At 43.8% G+C, this 24,285-nt stretch overlaps 1 protein-coding gene across 1 annotated transcript in view; it reads right to left on the bottom strand.

The window, feature by feature from the left end:
- The window catches only part of IFT57 (intraflagellar transport 57), a 28,986-nt gene extending 12,720 nt beyond the window's left edge, over positions 1-16,266 (bottom strand). Inside the window, exons 1-5 of the mRNA XM_077482444.1 lie at positions 16,117-16,266; positions 8,576-8,789; positions 5,869-6,031; positions 4,951-5,069; positions 3,196-3,286 (exon numbers count right to left, since the gene is read on the bottom strand). Coding sequence (XP_077338570.1) covers positions 3,196-3,286; positions 4,951-5,069; positions 5,869-6,031; positions 8,576-8,730 — 528 coding nt within the window. The 5' untranslated portion in view covers positions 8,731-8,789; positions 16,117-16,266. The remainder of the gene's footprint in view (positions 1-3,195; positions 3,287-4,950; positions 5,070-5,868; positions 6,032-8,575; positions 8,790-16,116) is intronic.
- Positions 16,267-24,285: the final 8,019 nt, after the last annotated feature.

The raw sequence follows: 24,285 nt of genomic DNA, 5'->3' as shown, positions 1-24,285 counted from the left end.
TCTCTGCTCACTGTGCAGAGACGGACCTGTAAGAGACCCGCTCTCCTCTATGGGGGGATCGGATGAAAACGGACTACCTGTCCGTTTTCATCCGATCCGCCAGACGAATGGAAAATAGGGTTTCCATCCATCTGAATTTAGCGGAGTGGATCGGACATGCATGGAGCGTCCGTTCAGGTCCGCCTTAAAAACGGACTGGTGGAACTAAACAGTCTGCATGTGTGAAAGGGGCCTAAGATATAAAAGAAATGTCTTTTGCCTACTCACTCAGGTTTTCTTTAACCCCCCTAGCGGTAATCTCGAGTCTGGCTCGGGTTAGGAGTTTACTGATAGGAGCGGTAACCCCGAGCCAGACTCGGGATGGCTTCGCTCGGTGCAGGGGAGGACACAGGGAGAGTTACTTACCTTGTCCCCTGGATCCAGCGATGTCCGCCGCACTGTGTGATCGAGCCGTCCTTCGCTCGATTCACAGTGCCGAATGCCGCCAAGCTCCATTCCCTGAGGCGTTATGGCACACGGGAGCGGAGAACGGCGGCAAATTCAAAAAAGTAAAAAACACACAAAACACATACAGCACTGTAATCTGCTGCACTGAATCCCATGATTAAGTCTGATGTGACGAAACATGTCGGGGGCGTGGCTATCTGGAGACTATTGAGCTGACATACACGGAGCTGGGAAGGAGGCACAGGACTGAGAGGACTGTTTTATCTGACTTGAAGGCGCCCTTTTTCGAATAGACCTGCTGTGTGGGACCAGGCGGGACGCACGAGGAGGGGTGAGATCAAACGATACAGTATCGTATCTTATGAGTCCGCCGTGACCACCAATGCCCCGACGTATTCAGAATAGTATTGTGGAGTGAAGTTGTGAAGCGAGTCTTTTTACTCTCTTGAAGTGATTTTGCGTTTTTAAGTTCATGTGAGTGCATAAGGAGTGAGATTTTTTATACATTAAAGAGTGTTTGCAGTATTACACTATTGGGGTCTCCCTCTGTGATTTCTCTTTGAGGTATATATTTATACAATGAAGTGCATAAGTGGAGAAGTTCCAATCGGATGTGCTGGGGTCTGAATTCCATCTTGAGAGATCATTTGAAAGCCCTTGAGCCTCACACGAGAGTGTAAGGCTTAGCAGTCGGTGAGTGTTTTCACGAAGGGGGGAGTAGGAATCACGGATGGTGTGGTGAAGGAGTCACTTGTAGAAAGGAATCTGAACACTGGATATTCTTCTTATGCATTTATAGAAAGACTTTCTGTAATCTGGATGCTTTTTTGAATATTGTGTGGTGGATGGACTATATTCACATTCATTTATATGTATTTTTCACTATATGTGTAATCTAAATGTATATTTGGGTATTCACTGAGTGATTAATAGTTATATATTTTGTTATTGATTAGATAATTTATGATTTGGGACAAGATCACTGAGGAGGTGAGGATTTGTGCACTGAAAGGTACACAGGTTATAGCGCCACGTGCAACTAATTAGTTTTTTGGAAATTTACTATTATTTTTGTTTGCACCTATTTATATGTAGCACTGTAATCTTACAGATTACAGTGCTGTATTAAAAAATACACACACCCTTTGTCCCTAGTGGTCTGTGCAATGCCCTGCATGCACTTTTATATTATAAATACTGTTTTTTCTGCCTGGAATTTGGAGATTGTCCATAGCAACCAAAAAGTGACAATTTTTCAGTGTTTTAGGATTTGATTACATTATTGAATAATTTTTATTATTCTTTATTATATTATAAACTTTATCATACCCGGGATGTCTGCTAGACTCTGGTTTGAACAGATTGAAGAGCGTTATTCCTAAGAATTACAGGACTACAAAATAAAAGCCAGATTTACGTGCAAAATAATTGTACCGCTTTCAGCACCTAATTCCAGACTGAATCATACCGCCAGGGAGGTTAAAAATGGTACATACTATTACCAATTCTGCAAGGGTATGCAAACTTTTAGGCCCAACTGTATCACTCCGTTACTATAATACAGATACTAACCACTCCGGACCGCCCAATAGCAGATTTACTGCTACAGGGCGGCCCTCCTGTGCAGAATCATATATACATACATAATTCTGCACTTCCGCCTACAGGGGGCAAGCGCCACTGGTGGGCCGCTTCTGTTGTGATTAATCACAGCAGAAGCTGATCTGCGGGTGCCAGGCAATGGATGTCCGCTGATCGTTGGGCAGAGGCTCAGCATGAAGCTCTGCCTATATAAACAAGGCAGATCTCCTTTATGATGGGGGGAAGGGATGGATTTTGTGTCCCTGCAAATCAGGGAATAAAATCCATCTCTTCTCCTAGTAAAAGCAGCACACATGCCACAAAAACACTGGCTAGGCACACAGTTAACCCTTTGCTCATCCTAGATGTTTAACCCCTTCCCAGCCAGTGCATATTTTTAGCACTGATCACTGTATCAGTGTCACTGGTCCCCAAAAAGTGTCAGTTAGTGTCCGATTGTCCACTGCAATATCGCAGTCTCTCTATAAAGCCGCTGATCGCCACCATTCCTAGTATATAAAAATAAATTAAAAATTCTATAAATATATACCATAGTTTGTAGACGCGATTCCGTTCACATAAACCAATCAATACTGTATATGCTTATTGGGATTTTTTTTTTTTTTTTTTTTTTTACCAAAAACACATAGAAGAATACACATTAGCCTACCTAAATTTATGAAGAAATTAGATTTTTTTACATTTTTGTTTTAGATTTGTATTATAGCAGAAAGTAAAAAAAATAATAAAAAATTTGCTTCATTGTCTGTCTTTTTTTTGTTTATCGCGCAATAAAACAAAAAAAAATAAAAAATTGGGGGGGGGGGGGGAGGGCAAGACATACATTTTATTTGGGTACAGCATTGCATGACCTCGCAATGGTCAGTTAAAGTAATGCAGTGCCGTATCGCAAAAAATGGCCTGGTCATGAAGGGGGGTAAAAACAGAAAAAATAAAAAATAAAAAAATAAAAACACTAAAATATTGCCCCAAAACTATTACAATTTATCCTTAAGAAGGGTTCTATTCAGACCTACTCGCTAGAAGTTACATTTAATATATGTTGTTCTTCTAATAGTCTTCACATTTATGGCATAAGTTCAGCTTCACCAATTCCGAGTGGAAGCCCCTTATTCTGCAGATACTTATTAAATTCATAATACTCACAACAATTTCATCTTCAAATTTATTTAATGTTAACTCTGCATCATCCTCCACTATAACCTCTTCATCTAACTCCTCTGAAGGGTATACAGGCCTGAAATGGAAAAGGCATAATAAAAAATAAAAATAAAACATAGAATAAAAAGGGTACCACAGCATTTAGGCTGGGTTCACAAAATTGTTCCCTGCATCCAATTCGCAATAACAGGAGATTTTGACCGGCTCTCTATGGAGCAGGTTCACATATCTCAGCAGCGGGTCTGGTGCGTTTTGCAGAAAAATGCTGTGCGTCTTTTGGTCCGTTTCAGGTCTGAATTCAGCCCAAAATTCAGGATGAATTCGGACCTGAAGCGGTGAACCAGAACGCACTGGGCCACTGCTGTGAGATGGATGTGGGGATGGTGTGAACCCAGCCTAAAAGATATAACTGCACACTGTGAAGTAACAAGGCTATATTGTCAGCGCCCAGATAAGTTATTGTGGCTTAGCTTTCCTTTTTCCTCTTTGCCATTTAAAGCGGGATTCCACCCTAAAGTGGAACCTCCGCTGAACGGAACCCTCCCCCCCTCCGGTGTCACAATTGACACCTTTTAGGGGGGAGGGGGGTGGAGATACCTGTCAAAGACAGGTATTTTCACCCACTTCCGGGCATAGACTCCCACGGGAGTCTACGCCACTTCCTGCCCTGCCGCGCTGTCTGCTGGGACACACACGGGTCCCAGTGACAGCGCGGAGATTTCCTATTGCGCGGCGCGGCTCGCGCATGCGCAGTAGGGAACCGGGAAGTGAAGCCGATTCGTTTCACTTCCTGATTCCCTCACTTGGAATGGTGGCGGCAGCAGCTGAGGGCCGAGCTATCGATCGGCCTCGGCATCGCTGGAACCCGGGACAGGTGAGTGTCCATTTATTAAAAGTCAGCAGCTGTAGTATTTATAGCTGCTGGCTTTTAATATTTTTTTTTTTTTTTGGTGGAATCCCTCTTTAAGTAAAAAAAAAAAACGTATTTTCAGGGAAAATCAAAGAAATATGCCATTATTGTCATGAATAGGGCTAGCAATAGGTGTTGATTTTACTACAACTGGCGCAGCTCTGTATAGAAACCAATCAGCTTCCAGGTTTTATTGTCAAAGCTTAATTGAACAAGCTGAAGTTAGAAGCCGACCAGATTTCGCACTCTCCAGTTTTAGTAAATCAACCCCATAGTATAGTAGAAGAACCGATTAGAAATCAATATGTGGATGGAGAAATCTCTCCTGTCGGCGGTTTTAGTGCTACGGCTGTCTGAATATTTAAACAGAGAGAGCAGCTGACAGGATGCAGTCACTGTTCGGCTGACACCTGGCTCCGTCGTTTTTTCAAACAACTTTTGTGGAGCCAGGTGGTGCCAACCACGTCAATAATGCTCTCTGATTCGACAGGAAAATCAAGCCATGTACAACCAGCATGAAAGCAACAAAAATTTGGTGGCCACAAAGAATACAATTAAAGGGTATTTTCCACCTATAAACTTTTTTTTAACCTACCATACCAGCTTTATTCTATTCCAGTAGTATGCAGTACTCCAGAGCAGCCAATCAATAATAACAATATTTTTTTTTGTTTAATTTGTTTTATTGATGAGGCTTTTTAAATTTGGTTGTAGTTCGCGATGAGTTTCTGCACATTGCTTTGCCGCATGTTATTTCAGTGCAATGAAACGATCAAGGTCTGGATAATAAGAGATTCTATTTTCACATCATACTTCACAGCAAGTCTCACCTTTTCCAGGTAAAGTTTATATGTTTTAAAACTTCTTCTGTTAGGAAATCAAGCACATAACACACTTGTTCTCCGTAGCCTGCCTTTAGTTTGGAAGGAGGGAAGTCAGCTGTGCCACCCTGAGAGAGACCAGAAGGGAAATAATTACAGCCCAAGCATTTCCTTTCTTTTAGCAGTTTAGTGGTTACATCTAACGCCCCATACACAAGGTCGGCTTTTCAGATGGAAAATGTGCGATCGGATCGTGTTGTCGGAAAATCCGACCGTGTGTGGGCTCCATCAGACTTTTTCCGTCGGGTTTTCCGACGCACAAAGTTTGAGAGCAGGATCTAAAATTTTTCCACAACAAAATCCGATCGTTTAAATTCCGATCGTGTGTAGACAATTTGAACGGACAAAGTGCCACGCATGCTCAGAATAAACTAAGAGATGAAAGCTATTGGCTACTGGCCCATTTATAGTCCTGACGTATGTGTTTGATGTCACCTTGTCCAGAACGATCGGATTTTCAGACAACTTTGTGCAACCGTGTGTAGGCAACACAAGTTTCGGCCAAAATCCGTCGGAAAAAAACAGACTGATTTTGTGGTTGAAATGTCCGACCGTGTGTATGGGGCATAACTTTGTATATGTCTTGCCAGCAAAAGCAATGAATCTAAGCTACCAGGTCTGTCCATTCTAGCAGGGTCTTCGTATTCCAATGCATTTTATATTTTACATTAAATAAAATGCATCCTGCTGCATGAGAAGAGTAAGAAATAATGCCTGTGAGAAATAGAGAGGATCAGCATGGAATCCCTGAGAAATATAATGAACAAAGCCACTGGATGAATCTACCCACAGCTAAAGCTCCAGTTTTAGGCAGGCTGACCCTTCCAGTCCATTTTCATATGGTGAATCCTTTAAAATGCAACTTACAAATGACCGTAGCTCAGTGAGGATTTTGGAAACGGTAGCATTAGGGTCATCATATTCTTGTGGTTGTTCAAAACGGTGTCCAGCCTTGTTTATCAACCAAGCTGCAAGCGTGCAAAACATAAAGAACTGCTCCCCAGAGTTTGTAGGCAAGGCAAAATACAATCTGTTGAAGGAAACATACATGTATTACAGAAGGCTGTTGCAAAACATATTTCTTAAAGTGATTTTAAAGACTTTTTTTTATTCATAACATAATAGTAATAGCTGTTTATTTTGAACATGCAAAAATATAAACATAAAAGAAGAAATTGCAAAGTAATCATATAGTAATAGTCAGACACAACAAAAAACATAAAACTGTAAACAAAACAAAACAATTTGGTTTGCATATCCGTACCAGCTTAAAGTGGAGTTCCAGCCGTTATTGTGTTTATTAAAAGTCAGCAGCTACAAAAATTGTAGCTGCTGACTTTTAATAAACAGACACTCACCTGTCCCACAGTCCAGCGGTGCGGCCGCTCTGAAGTCTCACTTCTCTCCCTCTCCTCTCCGCAACGACAGCATCACTGCCGTGGGCAGTCCTGAATTGCCAAACAAACAATCACCTGCGACGTGCCCTAGAAGATTGCAGGGAGGGAGGGGCCGCATAAACAGCCCAAGCGGAAGTGGATGCTGGATACCTGTCAAAACTAGGTATGCCCCCCAAAAAAAAAAAAAAAAAAATGAAATGTCAAATGTGGCATATCAGGGGGTGAGGAGTCCTTAAAGTGGAACTTCGCTTTAAATAAACAAGTTATAATTACCTGTACTGTGCAATGGCATTGCACAGAGTGGTCCCACACCACCCTCTTCTGAGGTTCCCCGCCAGCACTCCCTGCTTTTCCTCTTCTGTGAGTTTTCCCATAGCAAGCCGGCTGCTATGGGGGGAACTTGTGTGGCCCACCTCCCACTCCCTCTTCACAGGATTTTACGGACAGTAGCAGGAGCCAATGGCTCCTGCTCTGCCTCTGTTTCCTGTGACAGCATTGATACTGAAGATGACCGCTGTAGACAGGCACAGTGCTGGATCGAGAAAGGACTTGGGTAAGTAGTTAGGGAGGTGAGGGGGCAATACAACTACAGGGACATTTTTTACCTGAATGCAGGGAGAGCATTATGGTAAAAATACCTTTGGAACCACTTTAAACCTAATTCAAAACATTTTATTTTGTTATGGATAGAGCTGGGAAGGCTTAGACCTCCGTTTCTTTATTTCATAGGAAGCACAAACAAATACACATTGTACATTAGAGCAAGGAAGGGTACATACAGTATATATATTAGAACAGTGTTTCTCAACTCCAGTCCTCAAGGCGTCCCAACAGGTCATGTTTTCAGGATTTCCCTCAGATGAAAGGGTTGTGGTAATTACTAAGGCAATGAAACTGATCAAATCACCTGTGCAAAATAATGGAGAGCCTGAAAACATGACCTGTTGGTGTGCCTTGAGGGCTGGAGTTGAGAAACACTGTATTTGAGCACAGAGGGGAAGGTGCTTGTGGACCCACCTTACTATATGTACATAGGCTACAATAGTGAATTACAGTGCCATCATTAGTCACATGGAAGTGGCATCAGGATAAATAGTTTGAGCCATGCTGGCTCAAATTAAGTGGGTAAACAAATACCATTCCTAGAGTTATCATTCCCTTGTCTTTCAGTAAGGCCCCATTCACACTTGTGCCACTTGTAATGAGACTTCAGACCCCAAAGCTGCATGATGTGTTGCCCCCCCCCCCATGTTTTCCATTGAGTACCGTTCACATCTGTGCGACTTAAAGTTGCAGCCACTTTAAAATAGTTCCTGCGCTACTTTGTTTTGACTTTCATGCGACATGAGGGCCATAGACTTCGAAATAAACCCTTAAAAAAAGTCGCACCTGAATGATATAAATGCGACTTGAAGAGCACACAGTGTCAACTGGTCAAAGCCAAAAATCGCACTGTGATGTAGCTATGGAAATTGCCCGATTTTGAAGCTGCACAAGTGTGAATAGAGCCTTCTGCCGCGTACACACGACCAGACTTATGTCCGACAGACTTTCGAAGGAGTTCTGACAGAGTTCTGACAGAGTTCTGACAGAGTTCTGACAGAGTTCTGACGGACTTTCCGAATGAGCGGACTTGGCCACACACAATCACACCAAACTCCGACGGATTCGAACGTGATGACGTACGACTGGACTCGAATAAGGAAGTTCATAGCCAGTAGCCAATAGCTGCCCTAGCGTCGGTTTTAGTCCGTCGGAATAGCATACACACGAGCGAATTTTTCGGTAGGAACTGGGTCCGGCAGAGTTCTGGTGGAAAAATTTGAAGCATGTTCCATTTCTAAAGTCTGTCAGACTTTTGCGAATCAAAAGTCCGTTGCAGCCCACACACGATCGAATAGTCTGCCGGAATCATTCTGTCAGACTTTGGATGTTGAAAAGTCCGCTCGTGTGTACGGGGCTTTAGGGTTTACATCTATTTTAACACCATGCAATCAGACTACTTGAAGGGTAATTCTGTACATTGATATAATATATAATATAATGAGTGGCTCTATAGTGAGTGAGGACCGTATATGCAATCAACATGTATGGGAATCAGTACATATAAATAGACTTACCATATTCTAGTTGTATAATGAGTACACGAGTTTCAGTAACTTACAAGCCTTACTGACCTGGAAATTGGCCTCATGTTATGCTTTTTTAGAACTTCATCTTCATAGTTAAGTAGCCTCAATTTATCCAGCAGGTCTTCCATGAGAACAAAAACCTGGAAGGCAGCCCCCGGGCCACGGTCCTCTTCTTCCATTCTTCTGCTGTCTTCTGCCATTGCAGATCTAAGCTAGATGGCTTTGACTAGTGTTCACAGTCCACTTGCTATCTTCTTCTCTGAAATGAGGTTTTAACCATTAGATGTACATCCCAATGTCTGGCAGTGAAATGCTTTTATGATATTCTGTTAATACTCCAATATATACATATATACAGTATATAATATAGTGGGTTTTGGTCAAGTAATTGAAATGTTTATAATTTGATTTTTACTAAAAAGAAATATTGAAAAAAAAGATTTTTTTTACTGCAAAACATAATCCATAAAAAAGACACTATATGGAACTTTTCAGTATATGTAGAAAATGTGTACATTGGCACCTAGAAGCATGGATTACCAATATGGGCAGGATGCCAGGCGAATGGCAGATCTTCAAAAGCAACATATACGTGGCAGCCACAAACTGTGTGTATTTAAATCAGCTGCTACCACAGTAATTAAACAAAAGCTTTCATAAGAGAAATGCGTGGACTACCTTTGCTGACCTGATTCTAAAGATGCAGCCTCACCAGTGCCCATCCTGCTGTGTCACGGGGCTGGATTTAAATTGCCCGGGCCGGGTGGCCGCTGTAACAAAGTCCCGCCTCCTAGACTGGCTCCTAGGACACACATCACACTGGTTCGATTTCCTGACAATTGTATCAGTGCGTCATCTATCACAGGAGCCGTTCTAGGAGGCGGGACATTGTCACAGGGTATCCAAACAAAAGAACTTGTGCTGCAGCCGAGACAGGAAGCCTAATGATATCACAGGTGCCCGCCTCGGCTCGCCTCCGCATACGATCAACACTGAAGAAATGGCTGCACTCCAAGATTCATCAAAATTCTTGTTTAGTAAAGAACATCCCAAGTGTTAACGACAGTACAAATGGTAGACGTGTTTCACACACTAACAGGTGCGCTTATGAATAAGCGCACCTGTTAGTGTGTGAAACGCATCTACCATTTGTACTGTCTGTAACACTTGGGATGTTCTTTATTAAACAAGAATTGTGATGCACATTGTCACAGGGGCTGCCAAACATTTCAGCTCCGTAACACAGTGGGAGATTGCCACTCTGCGCAATACACAAAAGGAGGGGAGGAGGAAGGGGAAGACGCTGACGGGCGCACTAGGATGACACCCCCACAATGTGTGGCACCCAGTATGGACCGCCCCCACATTATCGGTACCTTTTTTTCTTTCAGATGCATGCCGAAAAAAAAACAAAATTTTTTTGGTCGATATCGTTTGTCCACTGAAATTTTGGTGCACCTCTACATTGTAGCCTAAACACAGCTGAGCTATCCTGCCAAGAAGTGATCAGTAAACAGCCGAGACCATACCCACCCTGCAGTCACACATACACAAGGGGTGTGTATACATGTGGATGTGGAGTGGGGAATGCCTAGGCCGTTTATGATTGGCATTGTGGTGTGACAACTTCCTGGTGGGATATCTCAGGTTGGTTTGAACTAGGATCTGAACCAGAGATTGGCTCAGGAGTGTTTGGACAGGAGTCCGAACTTGCCTGAGCTATCCCGTCAGTAAGTTTTCGAAGAGGACAGCCAATTATAGGCAGCACAGGCATTCCCCACCCTCCGATTGGCTCCCCTCTTTGACGACGTTAAATCCATGTCCAAACCCACCTGAGCTCATACCAGGAATCAACTACCAGAAGCTGGAGGGGTTGAAAAGGGGGCAGAGTCAGACCTTTTGTAATGTCATGAAGTTGTCAGCAAATAAGCTTTTCACCTTGAAACAAGGTAGATGAGGTGCTGGATATTTACACTTACCAGCCACTTTATTAGGTACACCTTGCTAGTATTGGGTTGGACCCCCTTTTGTCTTCAGAACTGCCTTAAATCTTCATGGCATGGATTCAACAAGGTGTTGAAAACATTCCTCAGATTGTGGCCCATATTGACATGAGAGTATCACGTAGTTGCTGCAGATTTGTTGGCTGCACATCCAGATCTGGTGACTGTGGAGGCCATTAGAGTACAGTGACCTCATTGTCATGTACAAGAAACCAGTGGTGAGATGATTTGAGCTTTATGACATGGTGTGTTATCCTGCCGGAAGTAGCCATCAGAAGATGGGTACACTGTAGTCCTACAGGGATGGACATGGTCAGCAACAATACTTGGCCGTGGTGCTTAAACGATGATAAATTGGTACTAAGGGGCCCAAAGCGTGCCAAGAAAATATTCCCCACACCATTGCAACACCAGCCTGAACCGTTGATACAAAGGCAGGATGGATCCATGCTTTTATGTTGTTTACGCCAAGTTCTGGCCCTACCGTCTGAATGTCACAGCTGAAATCGAAACTTATCAGAGCAGGCAATGTTTTCCAATTTTCTAATGTCCAATTTTGGTGAGCCTCTATTTCCTGTTCTTAGCTGACAGGAGTGGCACCCGGGGTCGTCTTCTGCTGCTGTAGCCCATCTGCTTCAAAGTTTGATGTGTTGTGCATTCAGAGATGGTATTCTGCATACACTGATTGTAATGAGTGGTTATTTGAGTTTCTGTTCACTTTCTATCATCTCAAACAGTCTGTCCATTCTTCTCAGACCTCCACAAGGTATTTTTGCTCACGCAACTTCGGCTCACTGGATATTTTTTCAGACCATTCTCTGTAAATGGTTGTGCATGAAAATTCCAGTAGATCAGCAGTTTTTGAAATAGACTAGCCCATCTGGAACCAACAACCATGCCATGTTCAAAGTCATTTATAACCCTTTCTTCCCCATTCTGATGCTCCGTTTTAACTTCAGCAAGTCATCTTAGCTATGTCTAGATGCCTAAATGCATTGAGTTGCTGCCATGTGATTGGCTGATTAGCAGTTTGTGTTACCAAGCAATTGAACAAGTGTGTCAAAAAGTGGCTGGTGAGTGTATCCATGTTGCATACTGTGACTAAAGATGAGCTCGGCTTTGTTCGGAGTACGATCTGAACTCACATATGAAAGCCCACCAGGAGGCTGTACTGAGCCAATAACCTGTAGCTGGGGCATTCCCTGACATAGATTATTGTCCCTTACGTGTGACAACTTTTTTTTTTTTTTTTTTGTGTTTCAAAATAACAAACATGTTATACTTACTCAGCTCTGTGTAGTGGTTTTGCACAGAGCAGCCCAGATCTTCCTCTTCTCGGGTCCCTCTTTGGTGCTCCTGGCCCTTCCCTTCTGTTGAGTGTGCCCACAGCAAGCAGCTTGCTATGGGGGCACCCAAGCCAAGCTGCAGCTCTGTGTGTCCATTCCCTCTCTCTCTCTCTCTCTCTCTCTCATCATTGGCTCACTGATTTTGATTGACAGCAGAGGGAGCCAATGACACTCTGCTGCTGTTTCAGTCAATCAGCAGGGAGAGTCCCAGGGCAGCCGAGTCTCTCCTGCAATTGCTGGATAGAGATGGGCTCAGGTAAGTATTAGGGAGGCTTGGGGGGGAACTGTTGCATAAAACCTTCTGACTTTCTAACCACTTTAACCACTTGCCGCCCGCCCTATAGGCAATTGACGGCTGCAAAGTGGTTGCATAATCCTGACCGGACCTCATATGACGTGATCAGGATTATAAGCCGCTGCGCGCCCCCGGGGGCGCGCATCGCGGCGATCGTTGTTGCAGGGTGTCAGTCTGACACCCGGCAACTACGATCTCGGTAAAGAGTCTCCGACGGAGACTCTTTACCACGTGATCAGCCGTGTCCAATCACGGCTGATCACAGTGTAAATGGGAAGAGCCGGTGATCGGCTTTCCCTCACTCGCGTCTGTCAGACGTGAGTAGAGGAGAGCCAATCGGCTGCTCCTCTGACAGGGGGGGTCTGTGCTGATCGATTATCAGCACAGCCCCCCCCCCCCCCCCCCGAGGATGCCCACACTGGACCACCAGGGACGCCACCAGACCACCAGGGAAAAGGTAATCCTCCCTAGACCACCAGGGATGCCAGTCAGCACAATGGATGCCAATCAGTGCCCATAATGGATGTCAATCAGTGCCCACAATGGGCATCACTGATTGGCATGCATTATTGTTTGGCACTGATTGGCATCCATTACTATAGTATAACACCAATGCCGCCTATGAGTGCCCACCTGTGCCGTCTATGAGTGCCCACCTGTGCCGCCTATCCATGCCCATCTGTGCCGCCCATCCATGCCAATCCGTGCCAGCTATCAGTGCCAATTTGTGCCACCTATCAGTGTCCATCCGTGTCGCCCATCCGTGTCGCCCATCCGTGCCACATATCAGTGTCCATCAATGCCACCTCATCAGTGCCACTTCATTGGTGCCACATTGGTGCCCATCAGTGCTGCCTTATCAGTGCCCATCAGTGTAGCCCCATCAGTGCCCATCAGTGAAGGAGAAAATGTACTTATTTACAACGTTTTGAAACTAAAGCAAAAAAAAACATTTTTTTTTTCAAAATTTTCGGTATTTTTTTTATTTGTAGCGCAAAAAATGAAAACCGTAGAGGTGATCAAATACCACCAAAAGAAAGCTCTATTTGTGGGAAAAAAATGATAAAACTTTCATTTGGGTACAGTGTAGCATGACCGCGCAATTGTCATTCAAAGTGCGACAGCGCTGAAAGCTCAAAATTGGTCTGGGCAGGAAGGTGTTTAAGTGCCTGGTATTGAAGTGGTTAAATGTATCCCCAAGTAGAGCTGCACGATTAATCATCAAGAATTGTTGATCGCAATTTTTTTCCCGTTGTGATCTTGACAATAGTGTTTCACGATTCTGTCTATGCAAAGAATTCTCTCTGCTCTTCTGAAGCCACAGCCCTCAAAAGAAAGGAAGAAAAAAAAACGGGCAGTCTGCCAAGAATCAGAACATTCTTTAGCAGTGGACCTTAAGTATAAACATTGTAACAATTTGTCAATGGAATAGACTTGTGTGTAAATGAAGAATTTTTAACCACTAAACCTTTTTCTGACATTTGTTGGTTTCAAGTTAAAATCTTTTTTTTTTTTGCTAGAAAATTCCTTAGAACCCCCAAACATTATATATATTTTTTTAGTAGAGACTCTAGAGAATAAAATGGTGGTTGTCATTTTGGCCAGAATCGTATCTATCCCCAAGGATACATTCACATTGGCGATTAAGGGCAGTGTGAATTGTAGTGGCAGTTCATGATGTGGGCACTGGCCCCGTTCCCTATACTGACAGGTGAATGGCGGCTGCAGCTATTTGTGATTGTCTGCACATCCAGTGATTACCTGCAGTGATTGCTTCTGGACGCAGACAAGGGGGGTTCAGCAGCAATCATCACAGGTAATCTCTGGCTGTGGAGAGAACCGCTTATAGGTTTGGCCACCGGCGACCTGTCAGTAGCCACACCTAGCCGCATCATGAACGGCCACTACAATTTGCACTGCCCTTAATTGAGGGTGTGAATGTAGCTTTATGCCCCATACACACGGTCGGAAATTCTGACGGAAAAGGTCCGATCGGATTATGTTGTCGGAAAATCCAATCGTGTGTGGGCTCTATCGGACTTTTTCTGCTGGAATTTCCAGCGGAAAAAGTTTGAGAGCTGGATTTAAAATTTTCCGACAACAAAATCCGATCTGACTTTTTCCGATTGCGTGTAGAGAATTCCAACGCACAAAGTGCCACGCATGTTCAGGAAAAAATTGGAGATGAAAGCTATTGGCTACTGTCCTCTACGTAGTCCCGTCGTATGTTAAGAACGTCACCTCGTTCCGAACGATCGGATTTTTCGACAACTTTGTTTGACCGTGTGTATGCAAGACTAGTTTCAGCCAAAATCCGTCGGAAAAAATCCGACGGATTTGGTGGTCGGAATGTCCGACCGTGTGTATGGGGCATTACTGTGGCCAGTTGGGAGATGTTGTCGGTCCCCCATTAAGACCACTTTCAAACTGGGATTTTTTTCGGGCGTTTTTCAGGCGCTTTAGCGTTAAAAAAAGCACCTGTAAAGCGCTTGAAAGAAGCTGCAACTGCAATCCCAATGTAAAAGCCCGAGTGCTTTCACACTGAGGCGCTGCGCTGGCAGGGCGTCAAAAAAAGTCCTGCAAGCAGCTTCTTTGCAACGCTTTTGGAGCGTTGAATACAGCGCTCCTAAAGCGCCCCTTCCCATTGAAATCAATGGAAAGCGTCTGTAAAACGCATGAAAAGTGCCTGAAAGTGCTATTGGCAGCAGCATTTTGTGGGTGATTTTAACCCTTTATTTGGCCACTAGCAGGGGTTAAAAGCCCCCAAGAACGCTTGAAAAACGCTGGTAAAGCGCTGCTAGTTTAAGCGGCGCTTTACAAGCGTTTTTCTGTGCTGACATTGTGAAAGGGCTCTTAAAGCACTTGGGCTTTCACATTGGGACTGCAGATGAGGCTTCATTCAAGTGCTTTACAGGCGCTTTTTTTTTTTTAACGCTAAAGTGCCTGAAAAATGCCCCAGTGTGAAAGGGGTCTAAACACTTGGTTGATTTCACTATGGTGCATGCTAGGAGTATATATTCCATGTCTGAGCCAATTCACATCAGTCTGCACACTTAGATGTGTGCAGGCTGGCATCTGTTGTGTAAGGATGGTACTTTGAATTGTTGCACTATGCCCTGCAGTGCAGCAATATGTGCTGTGTAAAAACGCACACAATAAACCACAACTGATCTCAGTACAGTAATATGGTGGGAGCAGCTGATCTATGCACCTCAAGGGCTCTCCTTGATTGTAAGCTCTAACGAGCAGGGCCCTCCCATTCCTCCTGGAATACTTTATTATTCCCAAAGGGAAATGATTGTATTCTAACTATAAATGTCTGCCTTTGTGTTGAAAGTGCTGTGCAAACTGTTGGCGCTATATAAATCTTGTATAATAATTTACACCTACTTTGTCTCTGAAGAGTGATCTGTGTTCAGATCACTTTTTAGTAGAGCTTTTGACAGGCGGTGAGGAGTCATGTATTACCTCCTCACTACTAGTTTTAACCCCTTAAAAGCCCAGACAACCATCCGCGTTGTTCAAATTTGCAGGGCAATTGCAGCACGGCCCCATTCACTTGAAAAGTCAGATATAATTGCAAAGCATTGCAGCCACTGCCTCTGCAGCAAAAAAAAAAAGGGGGGGGGGTAATTAAGCTGCTCAACCAGGGGATTTTACCACTCCCCGATCACAAGTGTAAATGACCCCCAAAAGAGACAATGTGAAGGAGCCCTGGTACAATGTAGACACACAGCAGTCCCCTATACACTTCTCCCCAGGATGACATCTCTCATAGGGTCTCATATAGGCTGAGCACAGGAAACATGGAGCCCAGGAGAATACACACTATTTCCACCCTCAGCCGCCATTAACTACTAATGAGGGGCCGCTGTATACCAACATGACCGCAATAACAGCCACTATAGGTGACACAGATAGAAGGAGTGAGGAAAGGCTCACCGCGATCGCTTCGTACACCATCTCACATCTCTCCCGTACTCTTTGTATCCGTCGCTTCTCTGTTCTCCTAGCAACGGAGCTCTGACATCACCAACATGCGACGTACAGTGAGTCACCCTCCGCGCCTGGGCGGGGACTGTGCTGGGAGGGGCTCTATAGAGAGAGACTGGGTGGGTCAATTGTTCTGTGCTATTAGTGAGCGTTATCATGGACGGGGATAGTCTCATTCACCACTACACAGTAATCACTTCCTACTGCCCCTGTTTTAGGGTCAGATCACTCTGTCCCTCATTAGACCCCACGTGTGTTTATTTTATGATCAGATCCCTCTGTCCCTCATTACACCCCAAATGTCCTTCTTTTAGGATCAGATCCCTCTGTCCCTCACTAGACCTCCAATGTCCTTTTAGGATCAGATCCCTCTGTCCCTCATTAGACCCTAAATGTCTTTCTTTTAGGATCAGATCCCTCTGTCCCTCATTAGACCCTAAATGTCTTTCTTTTAGGATCAGATCCCTCTGTCCCTCATTAGACCTCCAATGTTCTTTTAGGATGAGATCCCTCTGTCCTCATTAGACCCCAAATGTCTTTCTTTTAGGATCAGATCCCTCTGTCCCTCATTAGACCCCAAATGTCTTTCTTTTAAGATCAGATCCCTCTGTCTCTCATTGGACCCCAAATGTCCTTCTTTTAGGATCAGATCCCTCGGTCCCTCATTAGACCCCAAATGTCTTTCTTTTAGGATCAGATCCCTCTGTCCCTCATTACACCCCAAATGTCTTTCTTCTAGGATCAGATCCCTCTGTCCCTCATTAGACCCCAAATGTCCTTCTTTTAGGATCAGATCCCTCTGTCCCTCACTAGACCTCCAGTGTCCTTTTAGGATCAGATCCCTCTGTCCCTTATTAAACACCATATGTCTTTCTTTTAAGGTCAGATCCCTCTGCCCTCATTAGACCCAAAATGTCCTTCTTTTAGGATCAGATCCCTCTGTCCCTCACTAGACCTCCAATGTCCTTTTAGGATCAGATCCCCCTGTCCCTCATTACACCTCAAATGTCTTTCTTTTAGGATCAGATCCCTCTGTCCCTCATTAGACCCAGAATGTCCTTCTTTTAGGTTCAGATCCCTCTGTCCCTCACTAGACCTCCAATGTCCTTCTTTTAGGATCAGATCCCTCTGTCCCTCGTTAGACCTCAAATGTCTTTCTTTTAGGATCAGATTCCTCTGTCCCTCATTAGACCCCAAATGTCCTTCTTTTAGGATCAGATCCCTCACTAGACCTCCAATGTCCTTTTAGGACCAGATCCCTATGTCCCTCATTACACTCCAATGTCCTTCTAAGATCAGATCCCTCTGTCCCTCATTACATCTCCAATGTCCTTCTTCTAGGATCAGATCCCTCTGTCCCTCATTACACCTCCAATGTCCTTCTTCTAAGATCAGATCCCTCTGTCCCTCATGACACCTCCAATGTCTTTCTTCTAAGATCAGATCCATCTGTCCCTCATTACACCTCAGATGTCTTTCTTCTAAGATCAGATCCCTCTGACACTCATTACACCCCCAGTGTCATTCTTCTAGGATCAAATCCTCTGTCCCTCATTACACCTCCAATGCCCTTTTAGGATCAGATCCCTCTGTCCCTCATTACATACCAAATGTCCTCCTTTTAGGATCAGATCCCTCTGTCCCTCATTACATCTCAAATGTCATTATTTTAGGATCAGATCCCTCTGTCCCTCATTAGACCCCAAATGTGTGTTCTCTTAGGATCAGATTCCTCCGTCCCTCATTACACCCCAAATGTCTTTCTCTTAGGATCAGATCCCTCTGTCCCTTATTGCACCCCAAATGTCCTTATTTTAGGATCAGATCCCTCTGTCCCCCATTACACCTCAGGAGGAGAATCAGGAAGACAATAGCAAATATTAATTCGCTTTTGTCTCACAACTGGCTGGGCTCAGGACACAGTGCTCTGTGCCACAAGCCAACCTTTTTTTTAAGCCATTTAGAGCCTATGGCTCCATGCACACTGAAGCTGATAAACTGCAGTTTATTGGAGTTTGGGCGTTTTTTGTAAAAGCCCATAAACTCCACTCTATGTTAGCCTATGTGTCCATGCACACATGGACGTTTTTCAGCTTTAATGAGCAGTGGAGTTTATGGGCTTTTTTCTGAACGCCAGAAATTCGCGTTCAAAATGCCGTTTTTCAGCGGCAAAAAACGACAAACGCTCATTAACGCTCATTAACGCTCATTAACGCTCGTTCATTAGTGTTCGGCATTCTATTTTTCAATGCATTGTGGGATTTTTGGAGTGTCCTCTGTGTATTTTTATAAAAAACGCCCATTAATGCTAACGCTGTAAAACGCTCATAACGCTCATTAACGCTAGTATAAAACGCTGTTAAAAGCAGGTTTTTCAACCAGCGTTTTCTGCCAGCAATCTGGCGTCCAGAAATAGCTTTTTTGAGCTTCAGTGTGCATGGAGCCTAATACTCTAATCATGTGCTTCTAAAAAAAAAAAAGAATGCATTGGAATCCATGGGGCCAGACACATGGATTAGGGAGTGGCATCCCTGCGCCCCGTATGGACAGGCCGCCACTGCATACACCTTTGGCAGCAATTACATCCACAAACCTGTGTGATTAGTTCTATATCAATCTCCCCGTTACTTTTTGCAAAACTGCTAAAGCTCTGCCAGGTTTCATAGGAATTGTCAGTGAATAGCGCTTTAAAAGGCAAGTTCAGAGACAAATTGTTTTAGTGGACTGAGATCTGGACTCTGACTCAGCTATTGAAGGGCATTTAGGCCTGGTTCACACTTATGTGTTTTTTGGTTCTTTTTTGCAGAAACGCACTACGGTTCATTTAACACGGTTTCCTATTGAACACATTCACATCTGTGCTTTTTTTCAGCCACTGTGTTTTTGGAAAGGGTCAGGGACTTTTTTTAATGCAAAACGGTGCTTTTTTTTACATTTTGGGTTCAATAGAGAAACTGCAGAAAAGCATATAGTGATTTTTTGCCACAATTTTGGCATGATTGATGTTTCATGTTTTTGAATCCACTCAACAACAAATTGGCCAAAAAATAAAAAATAAAAATGCTTAAAAAATGCACCAAAAAACGTGCGAAAAATGCACCAAAAATGTGTTTGCTAAAACACAAAACACACTGCAAAAATGTATCAAAAGCAAACTGCATAGTTGTGAACTGAGCCTAATGTTGTTTTTAAGATATTCTTGAGTCCTTATGAATAAAATAAAGGGAAGAAATGAGACGTGTAATGGAAATGTAGGGGTGTCAGAATTTTCACCAATTTGGGGGAACAGGTATTATGAAAAGTTATGTAAACTGGAAGGGTTTGAGTACTGGCGTTCTAAAGGAACACAATATATTTTACAGCTTTATGTTCAAAATGTTATGCGCTTCAGGAGCTACAGGATTCATACCAATTACATCATAATAACGTCTATAAATATTTAAAACTGCATCATGCAGCTAACGTGCAGTTTAAGGCTGGATTCACACCTATGCATTTTTTTGTGCTTTTTGCACATTTGCACTACAGTTCATTTAATACGTTTCCTATGGGAACACGTTCTGTAGTTCAAAATGCAAAAAGCACTAAAAATGCATAGCTGTGAATCCAGCCTAAGGGCGTTGGGATGAATAAGGATCTAAAGATCTATGCCATTGATGTCTTTATTGGCGGGGGCTAAGGAGAAAAAGAAAGGTCTAATTACCTTAGCTTATAACCAACTTATGATGAAGTATCAAGATTTTAAGAATACTCCGGGTAGAAAGGGGTGGGAGACAGACCTGGGGGGGTATAACAGACGATGAATGGCAAAATTATTATTAGATTGGAAGCTCTTCTGAGCAGGGCCCTCTTAATCCTCTTGTATTTTATTGTATTGTAACTGTATTGTCTCCTTTTTATATTGTAAAGCGTTGCGTAAATTGCTGGCGCTATATAAATCCTGTAAATTGCTGGCGCTATATAAATCCTGAATAATAATAAAATATTCTGAAGAGGGCCCTATTGGTATCCATATCACATACACATACACAATGCCTATCTCAATTGTTTTTTATATATAGGATTCGGGAAAAATTATATAAGTGGAGGAGGAGGGAAACCCCGGATTGTTGAGTAATTTTGAGGGGACAGTAAATTTACATTGTTATACAAGCTGTACACACTACTTTACATTGTAGCAAAGTGACATTTCTACAGTGTTGTCACACGAAAAGATATAATGAGAGAGAGAGAGGAGAGGAGAAGAGAGGAGAGAGAGAGAGAGACTTTTTGTTATATATATTGTCTTTTGCTATGTGCGTTAAAGGTAGCTGCTCCTGCTATTGAAAACATTTGTCATCAACAAACATTTCTGGCTCATACATTCTATGCTGAATAAGAATATGCCCCTTTAATCTCGTATCATACTTTAAACAATTCCTTTATTGTTTAACCACGTCAGCCCCAGAAGGATTTGCCCCCTTCCTGACCAGGCCATTTTTTGCGATATGGCCCTGCGTCGCTTTAACGGACAATGTCGCGGTCGTGCAACACTGTACCCAAACAAAATTTACATCCTTTTTTTTACCACAAATAGAGCTTTCTTTTGGTGGTATTTGATCAACTCTGCAGTTTTTATCGTTTGCGCTATAAACAAAAAAGTGCGACAATTTTGAGAAAAAAACACAATATCTTTTACTTTTTGCTATAATAAATATCCCCAAATTAAAAACGAATAAAAAAGTCCTTCCTCAGTTTAGGCCAATATATATTCTTCTACATATTTTTGGTAAAAAAAAAAATCAATATCGCAATAAACGTATATTGATTGGTTTGCGCAAATACTGCCTACAAAATATGGGATAGATTTATGGCATTTTCATTATTTTTTTATCTTTAACTAGCAATGGCGGCGATCTGTGATTTTTATCAGGACTGCGACATTGTGGCGGACAGATTGGACACTTTTGGCACTTTTTTGGGACCACAGAGCTAAAAATAGCCACTGATTACTGTATACATGTCACTGGCAGGGAAGGGGTTAACATTAGGGGGTGATAAAGGAGTTAAATGTGTTCCCTCAATGTGTTTTAACTGTAGGGGGGGATGGGTCTGCCTGGGGGAGGAGACAAATCATTGTTCCTATATACTAGGAACATACGACCTGTCTCCTCTCCCCTGCTAGAATGTGGACTTGTGTGTTTACACACACAGATCCTTGTTCTGGCTCTGTCAGGAGTGATTGCGGGTGCCCAGCGGATATTGTGGCCTCTGAGCACGCGCATCGGCTCGCGCCCCCATACCCTTAAAGTGGCCGCTGTGCAGCTACGGCGATTCATGCAGGGGTTAAACGACGGCGGGTGGTCAGCAAGCCGTTAAAGCAGGGGTAGGCAACCTTACAGAGGTGGAGATCCAGGGTAGTCTTTAACATTGATTGGAGCCTGGGCAATCATACTCTTGGGCCCTCCCCAATCCACTTATCAACTATTTGGGGGCAGTGCATGGCTCAAGAGGCAGCTGTTTTGAGCCCAACAACAATGACTGGGCTTGGTGCGGCTGCCCCTTTTGCCCTATGTTAAAGACAGGCCTGTGGAGATCTACCTGAACAACATGGGAGAAGTCAAAGATTACCGGGCACAGTGTTTCATCCTCACACCTAATTTAAACCTCTACTTGCCATACTACCGCGTTGCAATCAAGTGGATTGCATGGCAATCATGGGTTTAAATCAGGTGGTGAGGAGGCAACATATTGCCACCTCACCACCTGTCAAACACACTCGGGTTGATTTTCAGAGGAGCAGTGCCTGCTGCACTTGTGCATGAGCCCTTAGTTGTATTCAGCGGCGGTACCCTTAGGGCTCGTTCACACATAAAGTTGGGGGTGGTTGAGTCCCTGTTTTACCGCTTCCAATCCCTACCCCCATTTGGTGTACACATGCCGCAGCAGAAATTAAGCCCCCTGTTGCTTTTGGTGGGTGCAAATGCCTGCCAATCATGACCCATTCAAGTAAATGGGGCTACTCTGCAAGGGCACCACAGCTTCATGCTTCTGAGGGGTCCAAGAGGTTAAAACAGGTGGTGAGAAAGAACCACAATACTGTTATTATGCCCAGTGTATTGCTTTACATTGACCTGAAGATCTTTTCTTTCCTGCTGCTGGCACCACTCCTGAGACCGTTAGACACTGGCACCACTCTTGAGACCGCTAGACAGGATAAGAGGTGGAGTGCAGTTGGTATAACTCCCCATGGGACAGGAGCCAGCACTACAGAGGAGGCATCGATGTATGTGGCTCTTGCGTCCTACTACAACTCCAACTTTATAAGTATTCCCTCTGCATTGCACTCTGTTTGCTGCTCTGGGATGGTGGGCCAGCAAGGCCAGACCGCAATCTATCAGTCACCTGTCCATGATCTATTGATCTACAGTTTGCTGATCCCCAGTTTAAAGTATAAGTAAAGGTAAAACTTTAGAGTGGAGAGGAATTAGAACACCAGTTAGTTTTTCATTGCCATCTTTGCCCCTTTAGGGAAATTCTCCCTTTCTATTTGTATTTTTATATTTACCATTATCATTGAAAGTGATGAAAATCCCAAATTTTGGGTCGTCCAAAGAAGAATAATAGAGAGGGAATCCTCAAATGGGGACACTAGTTCTGGTGACAACCAGGGATTCCCTCACTCCCAGTTTTGGCCATGGGATAAGAAGTGAGAGGAAATCTCCCCAAAAGAACACAAATAAAAAAAAAATGACAGGGGTTATACCTTTATTTCTACTTTAAAGTGGTTGTAAACCTCAGACATTAAATATGAACAAAGCATAGTGTGTACTTGCCTCAATCCAGAGCACTAAGTGTCATTTCTGTCTGCTGCTTCATTCCTCTGCTATCAGTATGAATCACTTCTGACAAGCATTCCTGACACAGACAGAAAAATGGTGACAGGGGAGGGAGCTCCAGCTGATTGACAGCCTAAGCTCTGTTCCTGTGTGCTGTGTGAAGGAGGCGTGTCTCCTGAAGCCAGTCACTTAACTGGCTAAAGGGAAGGGTTTATAATTACTTTAGGCTACAATAGGTGTTGTGATTGGCTGTAAACGTGCTTTGTTATGGACAGAAACCAATATAACAAAGTGTCCCTTTAAGCTAGCAGAAATAACTCTTGGGTACACTCTCAGCAACTGCTCCTAGATCTTGGATGGCACATTCAGCCAGTGCTACCACTAGGCAAACTAGGCAGTCACCTTGGGCACCCAGCCACCGGTGGTCCTACTCTCTTCTCTCTGCAGCAAGCGACTAAGTCTCAGCATCAGCAGTCGCCACTCAGTTCACATATAGAGTCAGAGGCGCAGCGGTGGCAGAGGACTGAGTTTGTGTCCCAACTCCAGAATGAATGGAAGCAAGCAAACATTAATTGATGGGCACTGGTAGGCTGCGTTTGATGGACGCTTCATGAAAAATGTGGCGTATACATGGGCAGGGCAAAGGGGGTGGAGTCAAGGGAGGAGCCAAGGGGGCGGCAAAATGAGGTTTCGGTTAGAGTGTCAAAAATCGTTGCACCAGCCCTGCAGCTTTCTGTCTTCCCAGTTTTAAGCGGATCAGGACATTTTACTTCCGTGTCTAATTTTCTATTATCGCAGCACAATTTAATTTTGTTCTCTTCAGTAGAAGACCTGTCAGGCCAGTGCGCTCTCCTATAGTGGTGACAGATGTAACAGCCTTACTGTCACCTGCCAAGGAGATAACTTAGCCTAGGTTTACGTGAAAATGCTATGATCTGTGCACATCTCCCGCAGCGATGTGGTGCAATTTAAAGGAGTTGTAAAAGCAGAAGGTTTTTTTTTTATAGAATGCATTAAGATATAAAAAAAAACCTTCTGTGTGTAGCAGCACCCCCCCCCCCCCCAATTACCTACCTGAGCTCCTTCTCTCTCCAGCGATGTCCACATTCCCCTCAGCCATCCAGGACACTCCTCCAGATGGCTGAGACAGAACAGCAGCACCATTGGCTTCCATAAATGTCAATCAAAGTCAGTCAGCCAATCAGGGAAGAGATGGGGCGTGATTAGGTCAGGGCTCAGTGTCTAAATGGATACACAAAGCTCTGCCTCGGCTTGGGTGCCCCCTGTAGCAAGCTACAGA

Source organism: Lithobates pipiens, unplaced genomic scaffold (genome assembly GCF_037356315.1).
Source record: "Lithobates pipiens isolate NorthernLeopardFrog02 unplaced genomic scaffold, aLitPip1_a1.2 Scaffold_16, whole genome shotgun sequence".
Taxonomy (NCBI): Eukaryota; Metazoa; Chordata; class Amphibia; order Anura; family Ranidae; genus Lithobates; species Lithobates pipiens.
The sequence above is the reverse complement of the archived record's forward strand: the minus strand, read 5'-3'. Positions and strand labels throughout refer to the sequence as shown.